Source organism: Catharus ustulatus, chromosome 16, assembly GCF_009819885.2.
Source record: "Catharus ustulatus isolate bCatUst1 chromosome 16, bCatUst1.pri.v2, whole genome shotgun sequence".
Lineage (NCBI taxonomy): Eukaryota > Metazoa > Chordata > Aves > Passeriformes > Turdidae > Catharus > Catharus ustulatus.
Genome location: NC_046236.1, coordinates 2,800,463 through 2,821,178, shown reverse-complemented (window position 1 = coordinate 2,821,178; position 20,716 = coordinate 2,800,463). Strand labels below are relative to the sequence as shown.

The 20,716-nt window shown below is 56.7% G+C and overlaps 1 protein-coding gene across 1 annotated transcript; it reads right to left on the bottom strand.

Annotated features, from left to right (window-relative positions):
• Positions 1-337: 337 nt before the first annotated feature.
• Positions 338-20,340, bottom strand: CLCN7 (chloride voltage-gated channel 7). The gene is made up of 25 exons (XM_033074376.1): positions 20,164-20,340; positions 12,990-13,061; positions 12,244-12,315; positions 11,953-12,018; positions 11,256-11,388; positions 10,759-10,868; positions 10,050-10,130; positions 9,606-9,668; positions 8,793-8,876; positions 8,542-8,635; positions 8,085-8,149; positions 7,523-7,639; positions 7,143-7,197; positions 6,608-6,668; positions 5,968-6,106; positions 5,667-5,760; positions 4,314-4,483; positions 3,961-4,012; positions 3,541-3,668; positions 3,291-3,376; positions 2,694-2,826; positions 2,542-2,601; positions 2,033-2,209; positions 1,610-1,690; positions 338-1,495 (listed from the first exon to the last, which is right to left on the bottom strand). Exons 1-25 carry the CDS (start codon positions 20,290-20,292, stop codon positions 1,409-1,411), a joined length of 2,409 nt encoding a protein of 802 aa, XP_032930267.1. The 5' UTR covers positions 20,293-20,340; the 3' UTR covers positions 338-1,408.
• Positions 20,341-20,716: the final 376 nt, after the last annotated feature.

Genomic DNA, 20,716 nt, shown 5'->3' with positions numbered 1-20,716 from the left:
CCTACAGCTCCCCTGCCCCAGGGATCTGGACCCACACAGGACAGCAGGGCTGACTCTTCCCCCTGGCCCCACAGACAGACCTGGCTGTTACCAGGGCCCAGCTGAGGCATCCTCTGCTTTGTGGTGGCTTTGTGTTGGTGTTGAAAGGGAAAAGGACCCGGGAAGGGGCAGCTGCCCCCTGCCTTGAGCCCTGCTGGATGCAGCACCCCCCTCACCCGGCCTGTGCCTTCCCAGCAGCAGGAGGGGGGATAGGGCTTGGTTCAGCCCCAAGGGGACACCTGAGCCTGGACAGTGGCTCCAAGGGAAGAAGGGAAGCAAGAGACAGGCAGCACCACAATAAAAGTACAAACAGACTTTATTTCAGCACAGATCCCGCAGTCAAAAGCCTCTCCAGGCACGAGGCTGCCTGTGTCCAACTAAGGAAGGGGCAGTACCAGGGCAGGGGGCAAGGCAATGCCAAGGAGAGGAGCAAGGATGGGGAAAGATGAGAGAAGTGAGGTGCCAAGGCTGGCTTTGCTCCCATCCCTGGCCAAATTCAGGAGTGGTGATTGGGTTTGAGGTGCCTGGAAGGGCCCAGGCTGCTGGAAAGGGCCAGAACACACCCCAGGAGTGACTCTGGATCCCAGTGTGGGAGCAGCAGCAGTGAGAGGACTGCAGGAGTGGCAGAGGGACACAGGCTGCAGGACCAACATCGCCCCAGTGCAGCCAGTTCTCCTCTCCCCATCCCTGCCCCAGATCCCAGAGGTGTCTCCCCACACATGGGTTAGGGTCAGAGTGGCTGAGGGAGCCAAGAAAGAGCCAGAGGCGACAGCTACAGAACCAGGGGAGCCCTTTTATTGCACAGCCAAGCAGGGCACGTCCCCCTCCTCAGTCCCAAGGAGCAGGGAGGCAATCCCAGAGCTCAGCCCAACCCAGCAAGCAGGACCACAGAGCAGTGGGGAATGGGGGCCTGGGGGCAGGAGGGAGCCCCATCATGTCCCCTCTGCTCCTCTCACAGGCCCTGCAGCTGAAGCTAGGGCAGGGCTAAGTCCCAGACAGCCCAAACTGGGTGGATGAGGCAACAGAGGCCATGTGCTGTGTCAGAGCCGTATGCTCAGCTCAGTAGGGCAGTCCTGCTCCCCATGGAACACTCCAACCTTCACCCAACCTTCAAGGAGAACCTATTCCAGGAGCTAACAGAGCCAAGGCTGAATTTTGATCCCTCAGGGAAGCAGAGGAAAGGGTGACAAGAGGAGGCAGTAGACATGGGAAGGCAGCAACAGGCAGGAGGGCCAGGGCAGCACGGCCATGCCAGTGCTCCAGGCACTGTGACACCTGCACAGACTGGCCCAGTCCTTGCCCCATCTCCTGCAAAAGGGGGTGCCCAGCCCCAAGGGGCTGGGGCACATCTCTGCTGGGCCTCGCTGCCTCACGTCTGTGCCAGCGAGAGCTCCTCCAGGCCCTCCTTCCCCAGCCGGTACCTGGCGAGGTCCTTGCGGGTCACCATTCCCACCACCTGCCAGGAAAGGGACAGGGTACAGCCCCACGTGGGCACACAGAGCCTGGGGACAGCGTGGCCCTGGCCCCTGGAGGAGCCCAGGCTGCTTGGACACAGTGAGCAGGGACTCACCTCGTTGCGATTGTCCACAACCACCAAGTGCCGCAGGCCCAGGGCTCGGAAGAGCTTGAACACCCGTGGCAGAGATGCCTCCTGCAAGGCAGAACAGGGCTCAGGGGGCTGTAGCACCCCCAGCCAGCCCTCCAGCCCACCCTGATCCCTGGGCAGCTGTGCAGAGGGGTCCCTGGCCATTACCTGTCCCCCTAACCCACCCTGATCCCAGGGTAGCTGTGCAGAGGGGTCCCTGGCCATTACCTGTCCCCCCAGCCCACCCTGATCCCAGGGTAGCTGTGCAGAGGGGGCCCTGGCCATTACCTGTCCCCCCAGCCCACCCTGATCCCAGGGTAGCTGTGCAGAGGGGGCCCTGGCCATTACCTGTCCCCCTAGCCCACCCTGATCCCAGGGTAGCTGTGCAGAGGGGGCCCTGGCCATTACCTGGGGCACGGTGTAGGGCGAGGGGTTCATGAACTCGCTGAGGTCAATCATGCACTCGCGCTCGTCCTGGGAGACGTGAATGGACTGGATGGGGGGGAAGCGGGGATAGGCATCCCGAAAATCCTTCAGCTTCAGTCGCCGCTGCACCAGGTTCAGGTTGGTCCTTTCCACAAAAACCTTGGGAGGAAAGAGATGGTTGGGGACTACCCCACAGAGCTCACAAGCACCAAGACAGTGCACACTTCTGCACAGGGCAGAAGTGTGGGACAGATGGACCAGCTGCAGAAATACAGCCTGTTTCCCACTCACTCAGAGCCTGTGAGCCCAGTGGGGTGCAGGATGATGCTGGGGTAACCTCACCACTAAATGGCAGCACCCACCATCCCCCTGGGTGAGCTGAGGGAGATAAGGACCCTCTGCCAGCTCCTCCTGAGCAAGGCAGGCAGCAAGGGGCCAGAGACAGGACTGGGACAGCAGACACAACCAAGTCTCCATGCAGTATCACCCACCTTGTGCTTCAGCAGGACGATGAGCTGGGAACGCAGGATCAGACCCCGCAGCCCGGCAACCTGCAACAAGGCACCATGTGTGAGGGTCCCACACTGCAGCCAGCCCTTGTGTGGCCACCCCTGCATCCTCTCTCCAGGGGCACCCAGCCCACCTGGGTGGCGTCAGGGTTGCTCTCCACCACAGGGAAGCCATTATGGTTGGAGGAGGTGTCACTGAGGATGTCCACGACTGTGCCCACGCGCTCGATCCTCCGCAGGCAGGTGACAGGAGTGCTCATCACCTCCCTGCGGGGAAAAACACAGCCCAATGGCAGCACACACTGAATCATGCAATCACACACTGGTTTGTTGGGAACGGACCTGTAAGTTCAACTCATTCCAAACCCTTTCCATGGGCAGGGACACCCTTCACTAGACCAAGCCTCTCCAAGTCCCATCCAACCTGGCCTTGGACACTTCCAGGGATGGGGCAGCCACAGCTTCTCTGGTTAACCTGTGCCTCACCACCCTCACACTCTAAATATCCCCCCCAACACACACAACTCCTCAGTGCTGATGCCTCCTGTGTCCCCAAGAGCTGCCAGGGAGAGAGGAAGGAACACACTGCAGATCACATCCCTGCTGGGGAAGAAGCTGAGCTGTGGTACAAGGGGACAGCAGGCTCCTGTAACCAGAAGGTGATGACCTCCACTCCCAGCTCAGGCTGGTGGTCCAAAGGCTGCTGCCACAGCAATGCCCAGCCTACCTACCTGGCTGTGAGGGAGTGGGATGTCACTGGGGCCTCCCAGTGCAGGAAGGGGACACTTTGCAGCTGGATGTGCATGTCATACAGTCCCTGCAACAAGAGCCAAGCCATCAGGAGAAGCCTGGTGAGGTGTCAAGGGGCATAGTCAGGCAGCAGCTCATCCCTCAGAGCAAGCACATGCCTGGCCTGGCCCCCCATGGCCCCCAGCACCACCAGCCCTGACCCACAGTCCTGGGGAGCACACCAGCCCTCACCTCCACAAAGTAGTCTCCCACAATCTTTGCTGTCATCAGCACCAGCATGATGGGGAAGCCATAGGTGACGTTGCCTGTTGCCTCCATCATGATGACTGTGAGACTCAGCGTCATCCGCACTATCCCACCTGCCAGAGGCACCCAGGGGTTTGGGGGTTTAGCAGGGCAAGGAAACACAGAGTGAAGGCATCACAGAACACCTGAGGGCCCTGAATCTCTCGGTGATTCAGGACTGCCCAGGGGTGCCCTGGGTGAAGCCAGCCCTCACTGGCATCCCAGCACTGCCTGTGCTTGGCAGGGTGATTAGGGAGCTGACAGCCAGGCTGGGCTTCAGCTGGGAAGGAAGCTGTCAGGGAAGCAGGGAGTGCTTTTTCCCATGACATCTTCACCCCAACCAACACTGTGCCATGGGGAACTCACCTAGCTGTGCAGCAGCTCCCATCAGGGCATACTTCCCAGGATCAGCCCAGATCTGAGCACAGGAGAGAGAAGGAGTCAAGTCACTTGCTGGCTCCAGGGCATTCAGAGACAGCAGAGTCCTGGCCTCCAAACCCCCTTCCAAAGTGGGGAGAGGTGCCTGAGGCTGCCTGAACAACCCAGCTGCTGGCAGGGCTCCACTGGGACGTGGGGAGGTCCAGACCCAGCTCATGAAGACATCAAGCAAAGAGCCAGCCCACTTCACAACTTTCAGCCAGCTCCAGGCATGCTGCCTGAAAATGCCAGCAGCCCAGCAGTGAGGGAGGAGCTGGCAGGGCTTCCCAGCCAAGACTCACCGAGCCCTTGGTCAGGTAGGCCAGGGAGATGCCGAAGAGCCTCCCCCAGGCTGCCCCGATCAGCAGGGAGGGGATGAAGACCCCTGCAGACACTGTCAGGCCGTAGGTCCAGCAGGCCAGGAAGAAATACATCAGTGTGAACATGCCCAGTGTCATGGGGTTGTAGGAACCTGGGGTGGGGACAGAACAGAGTCAGGGCTGGTCCCACAGCTCAGGGCACACTGTCATGGGCTGTGGCCACAGATCAGGCAGCAGCAGGCCCACAACACACTCCCAGCAGTGAGAGCCCCTCTTCTTGGACTGTACCTCCTCTCCTGGTGGCACAGGCCTTTCAAACTGGCTCTTCAGCTTATTTCTGCCCTCCTACAGCACTTCCCACCCAGCCAGTGCCATCCCCCAGCCCTCCCACCCCATGCTTCCATCTCATGACTCATCTCCTCCCAGTCCTGTGGTTCCCAGACTCCCATGATGAACCTCAAAATCCCAAGGGAGGGACTGCCAGGGCTGAAGGACAAGGTTGGGAGGACAGAGGTCCCACTGCCAGCTTTGGGATCAAATGAGCAGGGCAGGTCCTTAAACTCCCTCCCATCTTGCAGCTCCCACAGGCTGTGACATCCCAGCGAGACCCTGCTGACCCCACAACCAGGCTAAGTGCTATTTTGGGATTGCTGAGCAGCCCAGTCTAGTTTAAACAAGTACTTTGCAACCCCTCCTTCAGACAGAAGCCTTGAGCCAGGAAGGAGCCAGCATTGCAGGGTGCAGCCCCAAGACACAGGATGGTCAGCTCCTGGCTGCAGGTGGCCAAACTGCACCCTCTGGGCTGAGGATCTCGCTGTTCCCCACCCACGTGCAGCTGGGCATAGAACTCAGATTTCACACCAGGCAGAAGAGAGGCTGGGGTTATATCAGGTCCAAGGAAAATTGGAGCTAGGATCTGGGAACCAAATTTTCTCAAGCAAATCCAAGCCCTATGATCCACCTCCACAACCTGCCCAGAAGGTAAAGTCATTATGGGGCAAATGGCCCTGCTAATTAAGAAAACATCCCAGCAACATTTCCAGAACAGACTTCAGACAGACAGCAAGGGTCAGACATGCTCTCACACAACTCAGAAGCAACACAGCCTGCAAATGTGCACGAACAAAACCAGGTCCTTGGCCCCACAGCCTCCCAACACCACAGTCCTTTGGCCGAGCTCAGAGGTGCCACCCATCCCTCCTCCTTGTACCACTGCAGCACACTGTTTTGTGAAGCCCTCATGGGCTGATCACACTCTGCCCTGTCCCAGGAGTGGTCAAGGAACACATGGACCCTCCCTGTTCAGTTCAAGGCCTCACTGCTGGGTGCACTGACCTGGAGGGTCATGGAAGAGGTTGACGACGCTCTTCTCGGGTGTGTTGAAGAAGGCAGTGGCCATGGAGTTGTACTCTCCATCAGCACAGAAAAGCTGAAAAGGCAAGATAAGAAAGAGTTAGAAGTGGCAGGGAAAGTTGGACATGTGCTAGCAAGGAGGTAGCTCTGGGCAGGGAAGACACTGTAGGCATCCTTGGGTCTCCAGTCCAGTGTCCCAAACCCAGCAGGGTCTGTTTCCCTGCTGAGGCCCCCAGGCTTATGGTGGCCCCCACCCTGAATGCTGTTCTGTATCATTTCCTACCTGCAGGGGATATGCCACAGAGCTCCCTTGGATGGGCTGGCAATCTCTTGAGCAGTAAATCATGACAAATCCCACGGTTGCTGTCACTGCTGCCACCAGCATGGCCTCAACCACTTGGAGGCAGGGCCGGTGGATGTACCTGTGAAGGGAGCAGAGGAATGAGGGTGGCACCCAGGGGTGTGGGCAGGATCAGCCCCAGCCTGGCTAAGCATGTCACATCAGGGACATGACAGTCTGGCTGCCTCTGCTCCCTGCCCAGACCCTGCCAGGCTGTCCTGCTGCTTGAAAAGCTGGTGACAGGTATTGGTTGGGCCAGACTGGTCACAGCTGGCTTTAGCAGCTTTCTCCCTCCTCTTTGTCACGTGCTCTGAGAGACTGTCAGGTCTGCAGTGTCTGCATCTCTCTGGGCCCTCCAGACACTGGAGGAAAATACTTAGCAGGGTCAGAGCAGTGCTGGGATGCTGTGGGTCACAGCCTTGGCCACAGGCAACAAGAGGCATGTGGCATCTTTCAGGAACTGCTGCTGCTCACATTAAGTGAAAGATTACAGCCTTGCTCCATTTGAGAATGCCACTTTGAGGGAATGCAGAAGGCACCAGCCAACCCACATCAATCCCCTTCATTACCTGTGAGCTCTTACCTGATCCGGAACATCGTCAACCAGTAATTGAGGGCATTGAACAGAGCTCCAAGGATCCCACCTGCAAATGTGAGAGGAAAAACTCAACATGCAGGGCCCAGGCTGTCCACAACACAAGGAACCTCTGAACACCATCCACAACCCACACAGAGTGACCAGCAGCCCTGGCACTTGTAGATGCTGTCCCTGCCAGCAGGGACGTGTCACCAAGAGGAGCCTGGCACCAGCAGCAGGTGGCCAGGGGCCAATGTGCTGGCAGCAGGCAGGCAAAGGGGATAAAGGCAGCAAGGGGCTGCCCAGGACTGCAATGTACTGACCCTGCTCAACATGGGTTAAAAGAGCTTGACTTTGCTGCTAGGGTTGGGCCAGGATCCAGCTCTCATCCCTGTATAAGCCCCACAAGCAGCCTCTGCTCCAAAATTTAATGGATTCCCCATTTTCCCCAGGAAACTGGATGCCAAAGCTTTTTAGACCCAGACAAAGAACAGAGGAAATTATTCAGACTAATCAAATCGAGACAGCAGCATTCTCTTACCAACCACTCCCATAAAGATGAAGATAGGAATTTCCTGGATTGTGTAGCCCATTTTCTGCAAGCAAGAAAGAAGTGGGTTTCAGATCTCCTGGCCCATCTGCAGTCCCACTGTCAGCCACTGACAGCTGGGACAGCACAACTCTGTGCTGGCACAAGGCTTCCAGAGCTGCCCCAAAGTCTCCCCTGAAGAGCCCACAGCCTCCAGAAATTTCTTCCGCTGGGGCTGGCGGAGCTGAGATGTGGCCCGACCGCACAGCCTGCTAAGGCAGAGCCTGCCTCAGCCCCCGGGCGAGGTTAGTGACAACTCGATGTCCCCAAAGCTGCTAAGGGCTGTTTCAAACCCCTCACCAGAGCCCAGCATGGAGAATACCTGTGCCTACCTCACTATCAAATCTGCCAAAGTTGATAAGCCCAGGGCTGGAGAGATCCCAGGCATTGCCATGGTAAACACTCAGGACAGAGTTCAGCGTGAAGGTGGAGATCATGGAGGCAAAGAACTGGAAGGAGATGCAGCCCAGATTCACTGCCAGATGCCTCCAGCCCCAACTCCTCACCACATGCCCCATGAATTACCCCAAACCACCTCCTAGGGCCTCGGGCAGGGCTTGGTGCCCATGGAGTAGTGGGGACAGGATGTCACAGGAGGTCAGGACAGGAGGTCACATTGACCTGGGTCTTGCTTCTCCTTTCGCACCTGTTGCCCTGGGGCAAAGCCCAAGGCAGCTCCCTTGGAAAGGAGCTGGCAGCAAAATGGAGCTCAGCCAGGCCCAAATTCATCCCCTGAGGAGCAGGGCACAGGAGGGAAGCTGGGATGCTGTTCCCTGGGATAAGCTACCCATGGGTCCTTGCTGGGGTGTCAGGAGGCCTGGGGCTGCAAGGCACCCAGAAAAGGCAATGCCTCACACCAGAAGCAGCAGCTCTCCACTGCTTTCCAGCACTTACAATTCTCCATGTCAGGAATTGGTTCCAGAAGGAAGCTCCTTCCTCCAAGCTGAACAGGACACCCCCTGCAAACACAAGACACAACATTTTCACAAGGGGCCATGCCACATCCCCCTGGCTACAGCACCAGCTGAGCACCCAGGATTCACTCCAGGCTGTGTGCTCACACTGCCCAGACACTGCCCAGACCCTCTCACAGGCAAGCCCACCAAGCCATCAGTGATGTCCTGATCACAGCCTCCCCACTGCCATTGTCCATCCCAGGGAGGCAAGGTTTGGGATCTGAGGCAGATGAGCTGTTTGTCCCTGGGAAGCACCAAGACCTGCATGGCATGACAGGAAGGCCCCTGCAGTGCCCTATGTAGATCCCAACAGCAGCCTCAAAGGAAGAGGGAGCAACCTCCTGAGGAAATCCATGTCCAGGCAGTGCTCAGTGCCAGAGAGCCAAGATACACACCCACAGGGGCACCGAACGCAGCCGAGACGCCGGCGGCAGCTCCGGCCGACACAAAGTCCCTCTTTTCTGTGTCTCTGCGGAAGTACTCGAAGATCTGGAACAGGAGTGAAGGCAGCTTTAGGGCTGGTCACAGGCTTCAGTTTAGGTGAGACACAGGGCATGACATGGATGATGCCAAGCCACCAGTGGGAACAGCCTGGTATGGCACAGAAGGGCACTTGTAGCACAACCCCTTGGATCTCAATACCAACCTTGAAGTCTCGCTTTAAGGATGTGGATCTTCCCTGGGAGATCCCGGCAGCAATCACAGATCCAGAGTGAATCATGGGTCCTTCCTAGGGGCCAGAGAGCAGAGTCAGATCAGGGAAGGAAGAATAGGGATGGCTGAATGCTGCTCACCAGCTTGCAGTCCTGAAGCTGGATGGGAGTGTCTCCCTCAGGGAAAAACAGACCTTCACATTTTTCCCGTTCCCCTCCTGGAAGTATTCAAGACCAGATGGATAGTGATACCACATAGGTAGTGTGATAGAAGTGTTCAAGACCAGGTTGGATAGAATTCTGAGCAACCTGGAGGTGTTTCTGCCCATGGCAGGGGTTTGGAATGAGATGATCTTTAGGATCTCTTCCAACCCAAACCATTCCATGGTTTTATGAAATCCTTATGCTAGCATGTGCCTCCCTTGCCCACCTCCTGTTCTCATCAAGTGTTTCCCTTGCTTGCCTTCAATCCCAGCAAGCCAGAAAGGTCCCAATGGGGCACCCAAGTCTCCCCATCCACTGTTTGTAGGGACAACCACTGATGGACAGAGGCTGCTGCTCTCCTGCCCTCAGCCAAGCCACACACAGGCTGGCATGGTGGCACCACGTGCTCCAGGGGCTCCCCAAGCTTGGCAGTGCCACAGCCACCTTGGCCAGCACACACCAGGGAATAACACTGGGAAGTCACCGCAGGGCCCCCAGCACCCTGTCCCCAGAACAGGAGTGGTGACAGGCTGTGACACAAGTGCCAGCAGCAGGGACCAACACGCCAGGCAGCACATCAGAGAGTGCTTTGTGCACATCACCTTCCCAACAGCCAGGCCACCGACCACCGAGAGGATGACGCCGCAGACTTTGATCACCAGGGTCTGCAAAACAGAGAAGGGCACAGCATGTCACAGAGGTGGCACGAGGAACACGACCATGGTAGCCACAGGGGACACAGACCCAGTGGGCCCTGAGGCATAGCAGGAGCCAATGACCCCAGGGAACTTGTGATTCTCAGTCCCTTCATGGTGGTAACAGGGTTGGTCAATTTTCTTCTTGGTCAGAGCAAAAATCTACCCAAAGCTGCTCTTCCCAGTGCCAGCTGATGGTCCCAGGGCAGGAGATTTAACCTCTGGGCACTGGAGGGGAACAGCTATGGAGCTGGGAGCTCACAGCAGCTCCTGCTGTGCCACAATGTGGGCAGGGACCACTCCAGGAGGACACAATGTGCCCAGGCCATCCCAACACCTCCTGCTTCCTACCTTGAGCCGGACAACATGTGGAATCTTCACACCATTGAGGTAACATTTGATCTGAGGAATGCCACTGCCAGCTGCCACGGGCTGCAGGGAGAAGGGAGAGCTGTCACACACAGGATGGGGACATGCCAGCAATCTAAATCCCTGTCCCTCAGCACAGAGCACACATAGTACACCCTCAGGGTGGCTCTGAGATGAGGCCAGAGCTTATCAACAGGCTCTGGAGATAGGCTTGAGGGAAGCACCCACTTCCTAAGGGCAAATGTGCCAGGGAAAAGGAGCTGGTTGGGCTCTTGGGGACACCTAGGTGCTCCCCTACCCTGTCACAGCTACAGAAAGGTCACAGTTGGTGGCCAGGAAGAGCAAGGGCAAAGCCACAAGGAAGATACAAGGAAAGCACCCAACCAGACTGGTCTTTGCTGGTACTCAGGTACACCCAACACAGAGAGGCTGAGCTAGGGCCAAGGCTTGGGAGATCTGCACACCCACCCAAGGCTGGAGAACAGCCTCTGCCCCAGGCTGCCAGCACATCCTGGCAGTCTGACAGCCCCACAGAAACCCCACAGCACAGCTGGAGCCAGCACTGAGGAGCGTGATACCAGGAGCCAAACTGGCAGAAACACACTCACTCTTTAGAAAATTCTGCATGTTTTCTGGAAATGTGACCCTGATCTGCCCATGAAAAGAACCCAGAACAGTTCCAAGCTCTTACCTCTATGAAGGCAACAATCAGAGAGCCCACCATCACCACACTGGCATTCAGGGTGGCCCAGAGTAACAGGGAGAAAGAGAGGCCCCCTTTGGCTGTGAATTTGTCAATGTCTGGGGTAGCAGCTCAAGGAAAGGCCAATGTTGCTTGGGTACCATCCCTCCCACCACAGCATCTCACAGAATCACAGGATGGTTTGGGTTGGATGTGACTCTAAAAAACATCTAGCTCCAATCCTCTGCCATGGGCAGGGATGTCATTCACTAGACCAGGTTGCTCCAAGCCTCCTGTCACTTAGAGCATCCAGGACAGCTGAAATGAGCCTCCTCTGTTATGGCAGTGCCCAACCACAGCTCAGCCCTGCAGAGCAGCTGGGCAGCAGAGTCTGTGCCACCAAACCGGAGCAAGAGTGTTGCCCCCTTCCCCCACAACCCCTCTCACAGCTCCCAGGAGATCCCAGAGTTCCCAGCTGGCCAGCAGCCACTGCTCTGTGAGGATACTGTCCTTCACCACGCGGTACTTGAGCCCAGCCAGGTTCTCCACCACGATGTCGATGAAGCAGGCGACGAGGCCGGTGAGGATTCCGATCATGGCGCAGATGACCCAGCGCTTGATCTCCACTGTCCGGAAAGCCTGAGGGGCAGACAGCACTCACACCCTGCTGCCATCCAGCCTGGCATCAAGGGGACCCCAACACACCTGTCCCCTTCCCCAACACAGTCCAAGCCTGGGAAGCTCTGAGGAGAGCCAGGGAGCACCAATGCTGGCTGACCCAGCCAAGCCTGGACACAATTTACTAATTTTAAGCAGTGCTCTTGAATCTCTGTGACATCTCTAAGGTGCTTTTCCAGCTTGTCTACCTACATTAGGCCCACCCTGTTGGGATTCTTGCTGTGGCACTGATTCCCAAAGCCCCAGGGCAGATGTTTCACATGAGTCCAGAAGTCCCTCTCCTCAGGGAGCTGCCCATACCACCAGGCAATGCACCCACATTAGCTCCCATTCCAACCACCTCATGCTGGGTCCTTGATCCTGTGCTGTCACAAGCTGGTCAATGCCCACAAACCCATCCCAGCTCAACCTAGGCTTTAAGTACAACCTCCTCTGGCACAAAGCCCCCCAGTAGCCAGGTAGGGGGAACAGCTCCCCATGTCCACCCCACCTGAGATGGTTTGCAGGCAGCCCAGCAAGACTCACCGCATGGTTTATCCTCCTCTCCTCCTCCAGGAATAACTGGTTTTCACTGTTGTCATAGTCCAAGCTCTAGTTTGGAAAAGGGAGATGCTGTTACTGTCTACAAGACAAAGAGATCCCCATGCTGGGGAATGCTGCCCTCAGCCCCTCACCCTGCCCTTGTTATTTTCTTCCTCGATTCCTGTCCTTTTGCACTGAAACTGTCCTCACTGGACAGATGTGAGCCCTTGGCCCTCATACCTCACCTGCTGCATCCCAGAGGGCAGGCCTGAGATGGGGCACATGGGCACTTACCTCGTACTTGAGTGACAGGAGCTTCTCATTGTGGGGGATCTCGTTGGGACGCTGCCGAGGCACCTCTGTCTCCTGTGGGATGTGAGGCATAGCTTAGGATGGTCAGGTCAGAGTCCAGCCCTCCCATCCACTGCAACTGTCAGTTTAACTCCTTTTGGTGCTCAGGAGATGCACAGAGGACTGCAGGTGCAAGCTGTCTGGCAGGCAGGGATCTGGGATGATTTTCTCCCAGTTGGTGGATGTGTGGGATTCAAGAGAGCTGGAGCAGCTGTCAGGGGTGCACCCTCACCAAGTACCCCTCCACCCCCAGGCAGGATGTCTCCCCAGGAGCAGGTGGAGGGTTTGCCCAGCTGGGTACCACACTGCCATGTTGACCTGGCACTGTATCCAAGCAACTCCGTGCTCCAGTGGAGGGCAACCTTTCACCTTGGCAGGAAATTCCTTAGGCCAAAAGCAAGGAGCTATTTCAAGCAAACTCATGTTTTTGGGCAGAAACCAAATTCTGTTTCCCAAACGCCTTTGACCGTGCAAGCTGTTCCCAGCTCCGAATTAGGGCATTTACTGAGGATGCCAGAGGGGCCCTTGGGGCAGCAGCAGCTGCCCATGCCATGGAGGTCACCCAGCCCAGGAAGAAGTGCTGGAGTCCTTGTGGAACAAGCTGAATGCGAAGGAAGGAACAACAGCAGCTGTAACTGGAAGAAGGGAAGGGGTCTCAGTAACAGTGGGCCCCTCTCTGTGCCACTCACCAGCTCATGGACCTCCTCGTTGAGGTCCACATTGCTCAGCTGCCCAATGCGCAGGAAGGGGGAAGGAGTGAGCTGAGGAGAGAAGGGGAAATGAGGTCAGTTCCTGAATGCACTTCAAATCTCTCAGGAGGAGGGAGCAGGTGTGCAAGATGTTTGTGCTCTGCCTCCCTTGCAGAGCTCTGCCCGCCTGCCACTGCCAGAGCTGCCCAAAACACAGCACTCTGCTCTCAGAGCACACATTGAGGAGGTGGGATCCAACACCCTGCAGGGAACCACAGGTAGTAGCAGCAGGATTTGGGCGAGTTGCTCCAACCTGTCAGCTGGCAGAGCCAGCTCCCCTGGGGAGGTGCCAGCCAGCAGCAGCTCACTGGGGACTGGCCACCACCAGCCCCCGGCACAGAGCACCGTTCCCAGGGCAGGGCTGAGCAAACCTGTGCCAGACTGCACGTTCCACACTGCCCTGAGGCTGGGGAGGGACAGAGCCCCTGGACATCACACCACCTCCACAGCCACAAGCTCACCACGACATGCCCTCAGCTGCCAGGTCCAGCCAGCAGCAAGGGACAGCTGAGGGCACGTCTGGCTCTGCCATCTGCTCCACAGCAGCGGTTCCCAGTCCAGAGAGGAGCACATCACGGCAGTGTGTTTGTCACCCCCGAGCAGCTGGGACCACAAGTGACAGACAGGCTGGCTGCCATCCAGGAGACACAGGAGGAAGTGGGCACACTGCTCCTGCACAGCCTTGGGGACTCTGGTGCCTCTCTGAGCTGGCCCCAGCGTGATGCTGGGAAGCAGCATTTGCATCTCCCTCCAGGGAGCAGTTCTTCTTTCACTGGTGATCACTCAGGCTCGTTACTGGCAGCACAGTTGCATAGCATGGGAGTTTTTGACTGTTGGGGACACTTCTGTCTCCTGGATGAGGCAAGCAGGGGCTCAGGTTGCAGCTGAGCAGTGCCACAAGAGGACCCAGCTGGAGCAGGCGTCTGCTGTCACCCCTCTGTTGCTATGAAACACAGGGATGCACAAGGATCTGATGCACAGGAGCACTGTCCCTAGGCACAGCCCAAACACCATCCTTCAGCATTAAGACCTTCCCCTCCAGTGCCTCACCCCTTCCCAGTTGCCAGGTTAAAGAGCAGGAGAATAGAAGAGGGATGGTGAGCGACAGCAGGGCTCTGGCATGTCAGTCTCTCTCTGCTGGCAGGTCCCAGATTGAGCCCCTTGCTGCTTTAATCCCCACGATCCCGTCTGGAACGTGCAGGCCAGAGCTGCGGGGAACCCTGCACGTCACTGTAGAGGAAGAATATCCCTTTGTGTTTGCAGCCTGACCTATTTTCCCATTTTTCCGTCTGCTCCACATTCTCCTTCACTCGCTGAACTGCAGATGGGTTCTAACCCAGCTTCTCAAACCCTCTCTGGTGCCCTTTAGCCCCCCCACAGCAGCCCCAGCCCAACGTGTTCCATTCTGCCATTTTCAGACACCAGTTTGGTAAAACCACCCTGGGCTTTGTTTCTGGTCCATGATGGTTCCACAATCCCAGTGGAAAGGATTCAGGTGGATCCTTTTCCCAGCAGTCAGGGCAGACCACTGGACTTCTATGGGCACACATAAAGCAGTCACCTCCCTGGATAGGAACTTAGGGTCATGAGCTGGATACAGGAACTGCTTGTTCCAGTACCTGCTGGTGTCCAGCTGCTCTGGTGGCAGGCTGAGGTCCCAGACAGCCCCCCACCATCATGGGGAGGGGGAAGGACACATTCCTGGCCCTGAAACCTGGAGGGACAAAGCTGACACCCTGCCAAGGAACACACCCCCACCTGGTTTGAGGAAGCACAAGGATTTAAGGTTCCCGTTAGGTGCCACACATCTAGTGCAAGATCAAGGCAAGGAGATGGAAAATGTCACCCATGCCATGTCCCTTGTGTAGAGGACCAGTCCTTCAGGGAAAATTCTCCTTCTGTTAGCTATGGGGTCTGCAGATAGACCAAAAGTGGCTGAACCCTGACATCCCACTCTCCTCCCTCCTCTGTGGAGAAAGTAGCCAGAGCACAGCAGCTCAATGCCCCATTGATTAAGTATCAGCAAGACAGAAGCACAGATGAAGAGAAAGGAGGTGCAGTGGAACCTGAAGCTGAACTTCCTTAGACATGCAGAATATTTTTAATATCCTCTCCCCAAGTCCTGGCATCCCTCTGGCATCTGCAAGCAGAGGCCTGGCTCCTGTCTCACCCCCCAGGGGGATCACATGCCAGGAGGGCAGGAAAGAGCTACTTCCAGCAGCACCCAAGAATGATAAGAGAAAAAGGAAAGATTCAGGCAGCTTGGAGCCAAAAGAAAAGGTTATTTGTGCACAGCTCAAAGATTCACTGAGCAATGCCCTCCTTGGGATGTTTTCAAACTCAGCCAAGGCAGCTGCTGATCCTGGGTACGTGTGATGTTTGTGTGACTGTGCTGTGATTATCTCTACGTAAAAACATGCACTGCTGCCAAAACCCTGAGAGCACAGATGGGTTAACAGCTCTCCTGCCCCAGGAGAGGCCCTGGGATACACTGAGCCTCACTCTGCCAGTGGCACACAAACACCCATTTGGGTGGAAGAGTTAATTTCATTCTGAGCTCTGCATAGAGAGGTCTGGAGCCCTGGTCTGAATCAAAATAAGTTATCATCAATGTTAATGGGCAGGAATGTTGGCAGGCAGGGCTGCCCCTCCTCACCAGGAGGACCTCACCAGACTGCAGGGAAGCCCCCAAATTCAACAGAGGCAAATACAAAGCCCTGCACCTGGGATGGATGAGTCCCAGTGATCAGCAAGTAGCCTAGTTGAAAAAGTCTTGCAGCGACCTAGTGGGTGGGTTAAGAGGTGCCAGTGGCACAGACCTGGAGTGGAGGTGGTCAACCCCCTCCTGGGTGGTGCAAAACCACTGCCAGAAGGTCTGGGGAAGGGATCCCACACCTCCATCTGGCACCTGCAATAGCACACCTGGGACTTGGCATCCAGTTTGGGCCTCCTGGCACAGAAAAGGCACAGAAAGTGAGCTCAGCAAGAGAGTTGGGGTCTGGAACACATGGCAAGATATACAAGAAGAAGCTGGTGCTTCTCAGGTAGTTCTTCATGCCATCTCCAAACACCCAACACAGGTTACACACAGGACAAAGGCAGACTTCCCTTGAAGCTTAGCACTGATGGGACAAGAATCAGTGGATAAAGTGCAGTAAGGGAACTTCTGCTTAGATATCAGAGCCAAATGTTCACCCTGTAGCTGATGGACGCTGAACTTGGGACCAAATAGGGTGCAGAGTAGTTACCCAAAGCTCCTCTGGATATGTTCCTCAGGGATCTGCAGGGGCTGGACTAAAACCCCCAGCCCTAGCCCCCTCCTGAGGTCCCCTTACCTTTTGTCATGCTGGCACCCACTCTGAGACCAGCAAGAGCAAATTGAGGATCAACTTCAACATGAAAAAAATCTAGCAGATCTCAACCACCACCTTCTAATCAGGCCCTGAATGCATTTATCTCCATGATCCAACCCAGGCTGTGTGCACAGCGATCAAGCCATGCCCCCCAAACATTCTCTGGAGAACCATCAATAGGCAATGTCTGACTCTGCTCCACAGCCCATTTCCACAGGGATGAGCCAGTGAGGCTCTTCCCTGCAGGACATGACCCAGCATGAGGAGACCCCCCCTAGAAACTGCCCCTTGTCACCGCTGTGTGTGTCCTGTGTCACCATCAGTAACGAACTGGCAGCACTTGACTTTCTATTATTGATGGGACTAAGCCCAGCACAGACCACACAAGGAGCCCACAGAAGCTGTGGGAGGGAAGGAACAGGATTTCCAGCCCCCAGGACCCTCTTGGCCACAGAACACTCTGTCCCTTGTACCAGCCTGGGTGGAAGACTCCAGGCTGTGTCACCGGTGTGTCACCGGCACATGAACCCTGTCACTGGCTCCTGCAGTGAATGGAGGAGATGAGCTGCAGGGCTTTTGAAACCCCCGTCCTGACACACAGCCACAGCTGAGACAGGCTCCAAACCAACCCAGTATCATCCCTAAAATGCTTCACAGCAGGAGAGAGCAGGGCTCCTCACCTCCAGGCTCATAACAGGGGAGAGAGCAGCTGGATTCTCCCCACGGTGTCATCACTTGGTCATGCTTTTGCTTCCAGGCCCTTATTACCACTCCCAGGGCACAGCTGCTCCTTGACCCTTACCTCCACAAGGAAGGGAAATGCTGCCATTGCCCTGGCCTCTCTCTTGGCACAGGAGCAGCACAAGGATGAAGCACTGCCACAGCCCCCGATGGCTTAAGCAACCTGTAGAAAACTTCCTGAAGTTCCTGTGCTGGGGGAAGCTCCTGCCACCACTCAAAAGCAGTGGCTCTCCAAGGCAGTCACCTCCAGGCTCACAAGAGCAGGGACAAGCAGCCTCTCTGCCAGTAATCTGGGGTGTGCAATCTGCAGCCCATCTGCCAGGAATCAGGGCTCATTCAGCACGCATACTTCCCTTTTTCTTCCTCCACCTACCAAGATTTCTTGATTGCAGCCTGGCCACGTTTTTGCACCTTTTACTTGAGATTAAGGAAAATTAGACCAGCAACATCCAGAGATGCACAGTAAACACACAGGGGCTGAGAAGGCCAACCTGCCCAGCAGCAGTGTGGTCTTCATGATGGTGACCCCTTCTTCCAGGCACTCTTTGTAGCAGGAGCATTAAACCCAAAGTCAAGGCACTTCAGCACAAATACCCTACAGCATATCTTTGACAAAAAATGTTTCATTATGGAAATTGGCTGCCCTTACTAAAATTTCCCACCCACTTCCCAGCCCAAGAACCAACACACAAGGCTGGAGAACACAGGAAAGGGACAGCCCATGGCAGGCATGATGCTCAGAGGTACAGGCTGCCTCTTATTTCTTGATATGCTCGAGGCACCAGAAAGCCTTGGTGAGAGGATGAAGGCTTAGTCAGCTGAGCTGGCCCCAAACCAGAGGTGACCTCAGCGACAGGCCTCTCACACCCCCTCCATGGCCACAGGTGTTTATCTAGCCTCTCCTCACCTCCTGCCCACCAGAACTCGATCTCAGTCCCTCACAGATGTCACCTGGGGAGCTACAGACCCATGCTTCCTCTGGTCACCCTAAGATCACTTTCATTTTCATTAAACAAGCACACGAGAAAGGGAAGAAGCTCAGCTAGGGGACCTTTCTATTGTATTACCAAAGCCAGGTTTAAATCTCCCCTGAGCTAAGCAGCTCCAGCCTCTCTTTATTTCTCTGCCAAAGCTGTCCTGCCTTCCTGCTTCAATCCACATGACTGAAAATCATCTGGGGCAAAGGGAGAGGCAGCTGCCTGACACAAAAATACAACCCCAGCCCTACAGTGACAACCCAGCTGCCACTGCCAGGGGCACGTGTAGTCTGGAGCTCCAACAAGGTACTCCCTCTCCTCCCTGCCAAGGAAAATGCCACATAATGCCATGTCACCAGCTGGGACCTGAGCTGCCTGCACTGTGAAAGGACACAGTGACAATAAATCACATTGGTAGGGCTAGGTGTCCACCTCCAACTGCCCCTGCTGCAGCAGGCCTCAGGCACTTCTTCCAAACCACCAGGAAAACCCTCTCCTAATGACCCCCAGCCATGAGATCTGGCTAATCCCTATTCTAACACCTTTCAAGCCCACAGAATTCCCCATGTGCTGTAAATATACAGGGTCCTGTTGCACTGCCCAGGAGGATTACTTTTATTTTCACCCCAGAACAGCTGCCATGGCACAGGTGCCTCCTTCCAGCTGCCATTCCCTGCTCCCAGAGCACTACACAAGGCTGTTCCAGCCTAACAAGCCCTGCATTTCCCTCTAATTAGCTGCTGTTCTGACTTGCCCAGGAGCAGGGCAGCACAGAATCGTGCTTAGCGAGACATCCCTGCAAACAGCTGCCAGAATCTGGCACTGCTCCTCCCTATCTAAGCTCAAGTCTCCCAGAAAACTCTCCACAGGAAATTCGAGGATGCCACCTGGAAGCAATGTCTGTCCCACCTCGTGCTGGCACAAAAATGCTCCGTGGTTCCATCCTTACATCCCATCCACACCAAGCCCACCTGCCCTCAGCTTCACTCTGGAGCAGGTACTGAATGCCTCAGTTTTCTTCAATGAGAGACTGCCAGGCAGGAGCCTGAGTGTACACTGGAGAGAAGCTCTCCTTATTTAATTACCCCAAATTAACTTGCCAGAAGGAGCTGGCCTCCCTCTGTAACATGGCCCACCTTGGGTCTGCTTTTTGCCAGTGTAGGTCCATAGATCCCACAGGACACCCTCCACCACTCCAGTGTTAGAGCTCTTGTGTCTGAGCCCTGCTGCTGATCTGGGCAGCAGCATGTCAGGCAGCAGGCTCTCACAGAAAGACATTTTTAGCAGAAATTCATTTAGTACAAATTAATTTTACATGGACAGATACAGACAGAACAAGGAGGAATGGCTTCAAACAAAACAAAAGGAGAATAGATTAGATGTCGGTAGGAAATTCCTCCTTATGAGGGTGGTGAGGCCCTGGCACAGGCTTCCCAGAGAGGTGGTGGCTGTCCATCCCTGGAAGTGTTCAATGCCAAGGGACAGGGCTTGGAGCAACCTGGTCCAATGGAAGGCGTCTCTATCCATGGCAGGGGATAGAACAAGATGAGCTTTAAGGTGTCCTTTAACCCAATCCATTCCGTGACTGTCTGAATGAGGAGAGCAACTCCAGGGGCAGGAGCGGGGCCCAGCTCAGCACAAGGTCCCGCTGGCCGGGACCGTCCCCCGGCGGAGGAGCAGCGGCCGAGGGCTGCAGCGGGGATGGGGATGGAGCCGGCCCGCACCGCTGCCGGCTGGGCACTGACTCAGTCCCAGCTCAGTCTTTCCCCTCACGAGTGCCCCGTACCCCGGCCATGGCTCCCCCCCAGCCCTCCCCGCGCCGGGTCCCCACAGGTTCTGCTTCTCCAGCCCGCGGGAGCCCGGAGCGACCCCGACCGCCTGCTCCCAACCCCGGGGCAACGAGCACGGTTAAACATTACAGGGTAGGGAGCGAGGGGGCGCGGACACGACCCTGCCCCGCGGCCCCAGCCCTCTCCGTGCTCCCTCCGGCGCAGAGCGGCCCGGGACGGCGCAGAGCCCCCCGCTCCCGGGGGCGGTACCCACCTGCCGGCCGCTGCCCGCCGCACCCGGGCCAGTACCGTTGAGCAGCGGGGTGGTTTCGCCCGCACGCCCGTCCTCGTCGTCGTCGCGGTCGCGGCCGGACCAAGACACCTTCTTGGCGACGTTGGCCATGCGGGGCGGCGGCGGCAGCTCCTCCGCCGGGCCTGCCCCGCCGCTCGGTCATGTGACAGCCGCCACCGCCATCACGTGGCTGTCAGGGCGGCCGGTGGCGCCCCGAGGCACCATGGGAGTTGTAGTTCTGGCGAGGGCCTCCAGCCCGAAGTGGCGGCGGGGTGGGGCAGGACGGGACGAGATGGGACGGGATGGGATGGGCAGAACGCCGGTGGCGGTGGCCCGAGAGGCTGTGAGGCCCCTGCGAGGCTTTGTCCCATGCACACCCAGCCGGCAGCACGGCCCCGCCGACTCCGGGAACACGGGGCTCCTGGAACGGCCGGAGCCAACACTGCTCCAGCTCTCTAGGCACAGAATTCCTCAGAGCGGGCGTTCGGGAGCGAGTATGCTCCCCCTGAGCCCCCTGGAGCAGCATAGCTCTGCC

What these genes read in the sequence shown, in the direction of transcription:
- CLCN7 (XM_033074376.1), bottom strand. Translation starts at nt 20,292, where the DNA reads ATGGCCAACGTCGCCAAGAAGGTGTCTTGGTCCGGCCGCGACCGCGAC. An exon ending in TCCTGTCACTCAAGTACGAG is followed by an intron (nt 12,019 to 12,243) that starts GTAAGTGCCCAT and finishes TTTCCAAACTAG; the next exon opens with AGCTTGGACTATGACAACAG. An exon ending in TGATTGTTGCCTTCATAGAG is followed by an intron (nt 10,131 to 10,758) that starts GTAAGAGCTTGG and finishes TTCTCCCTGCAG; the next exon opens with CCCGTGGCAGCTGGCAGTGG.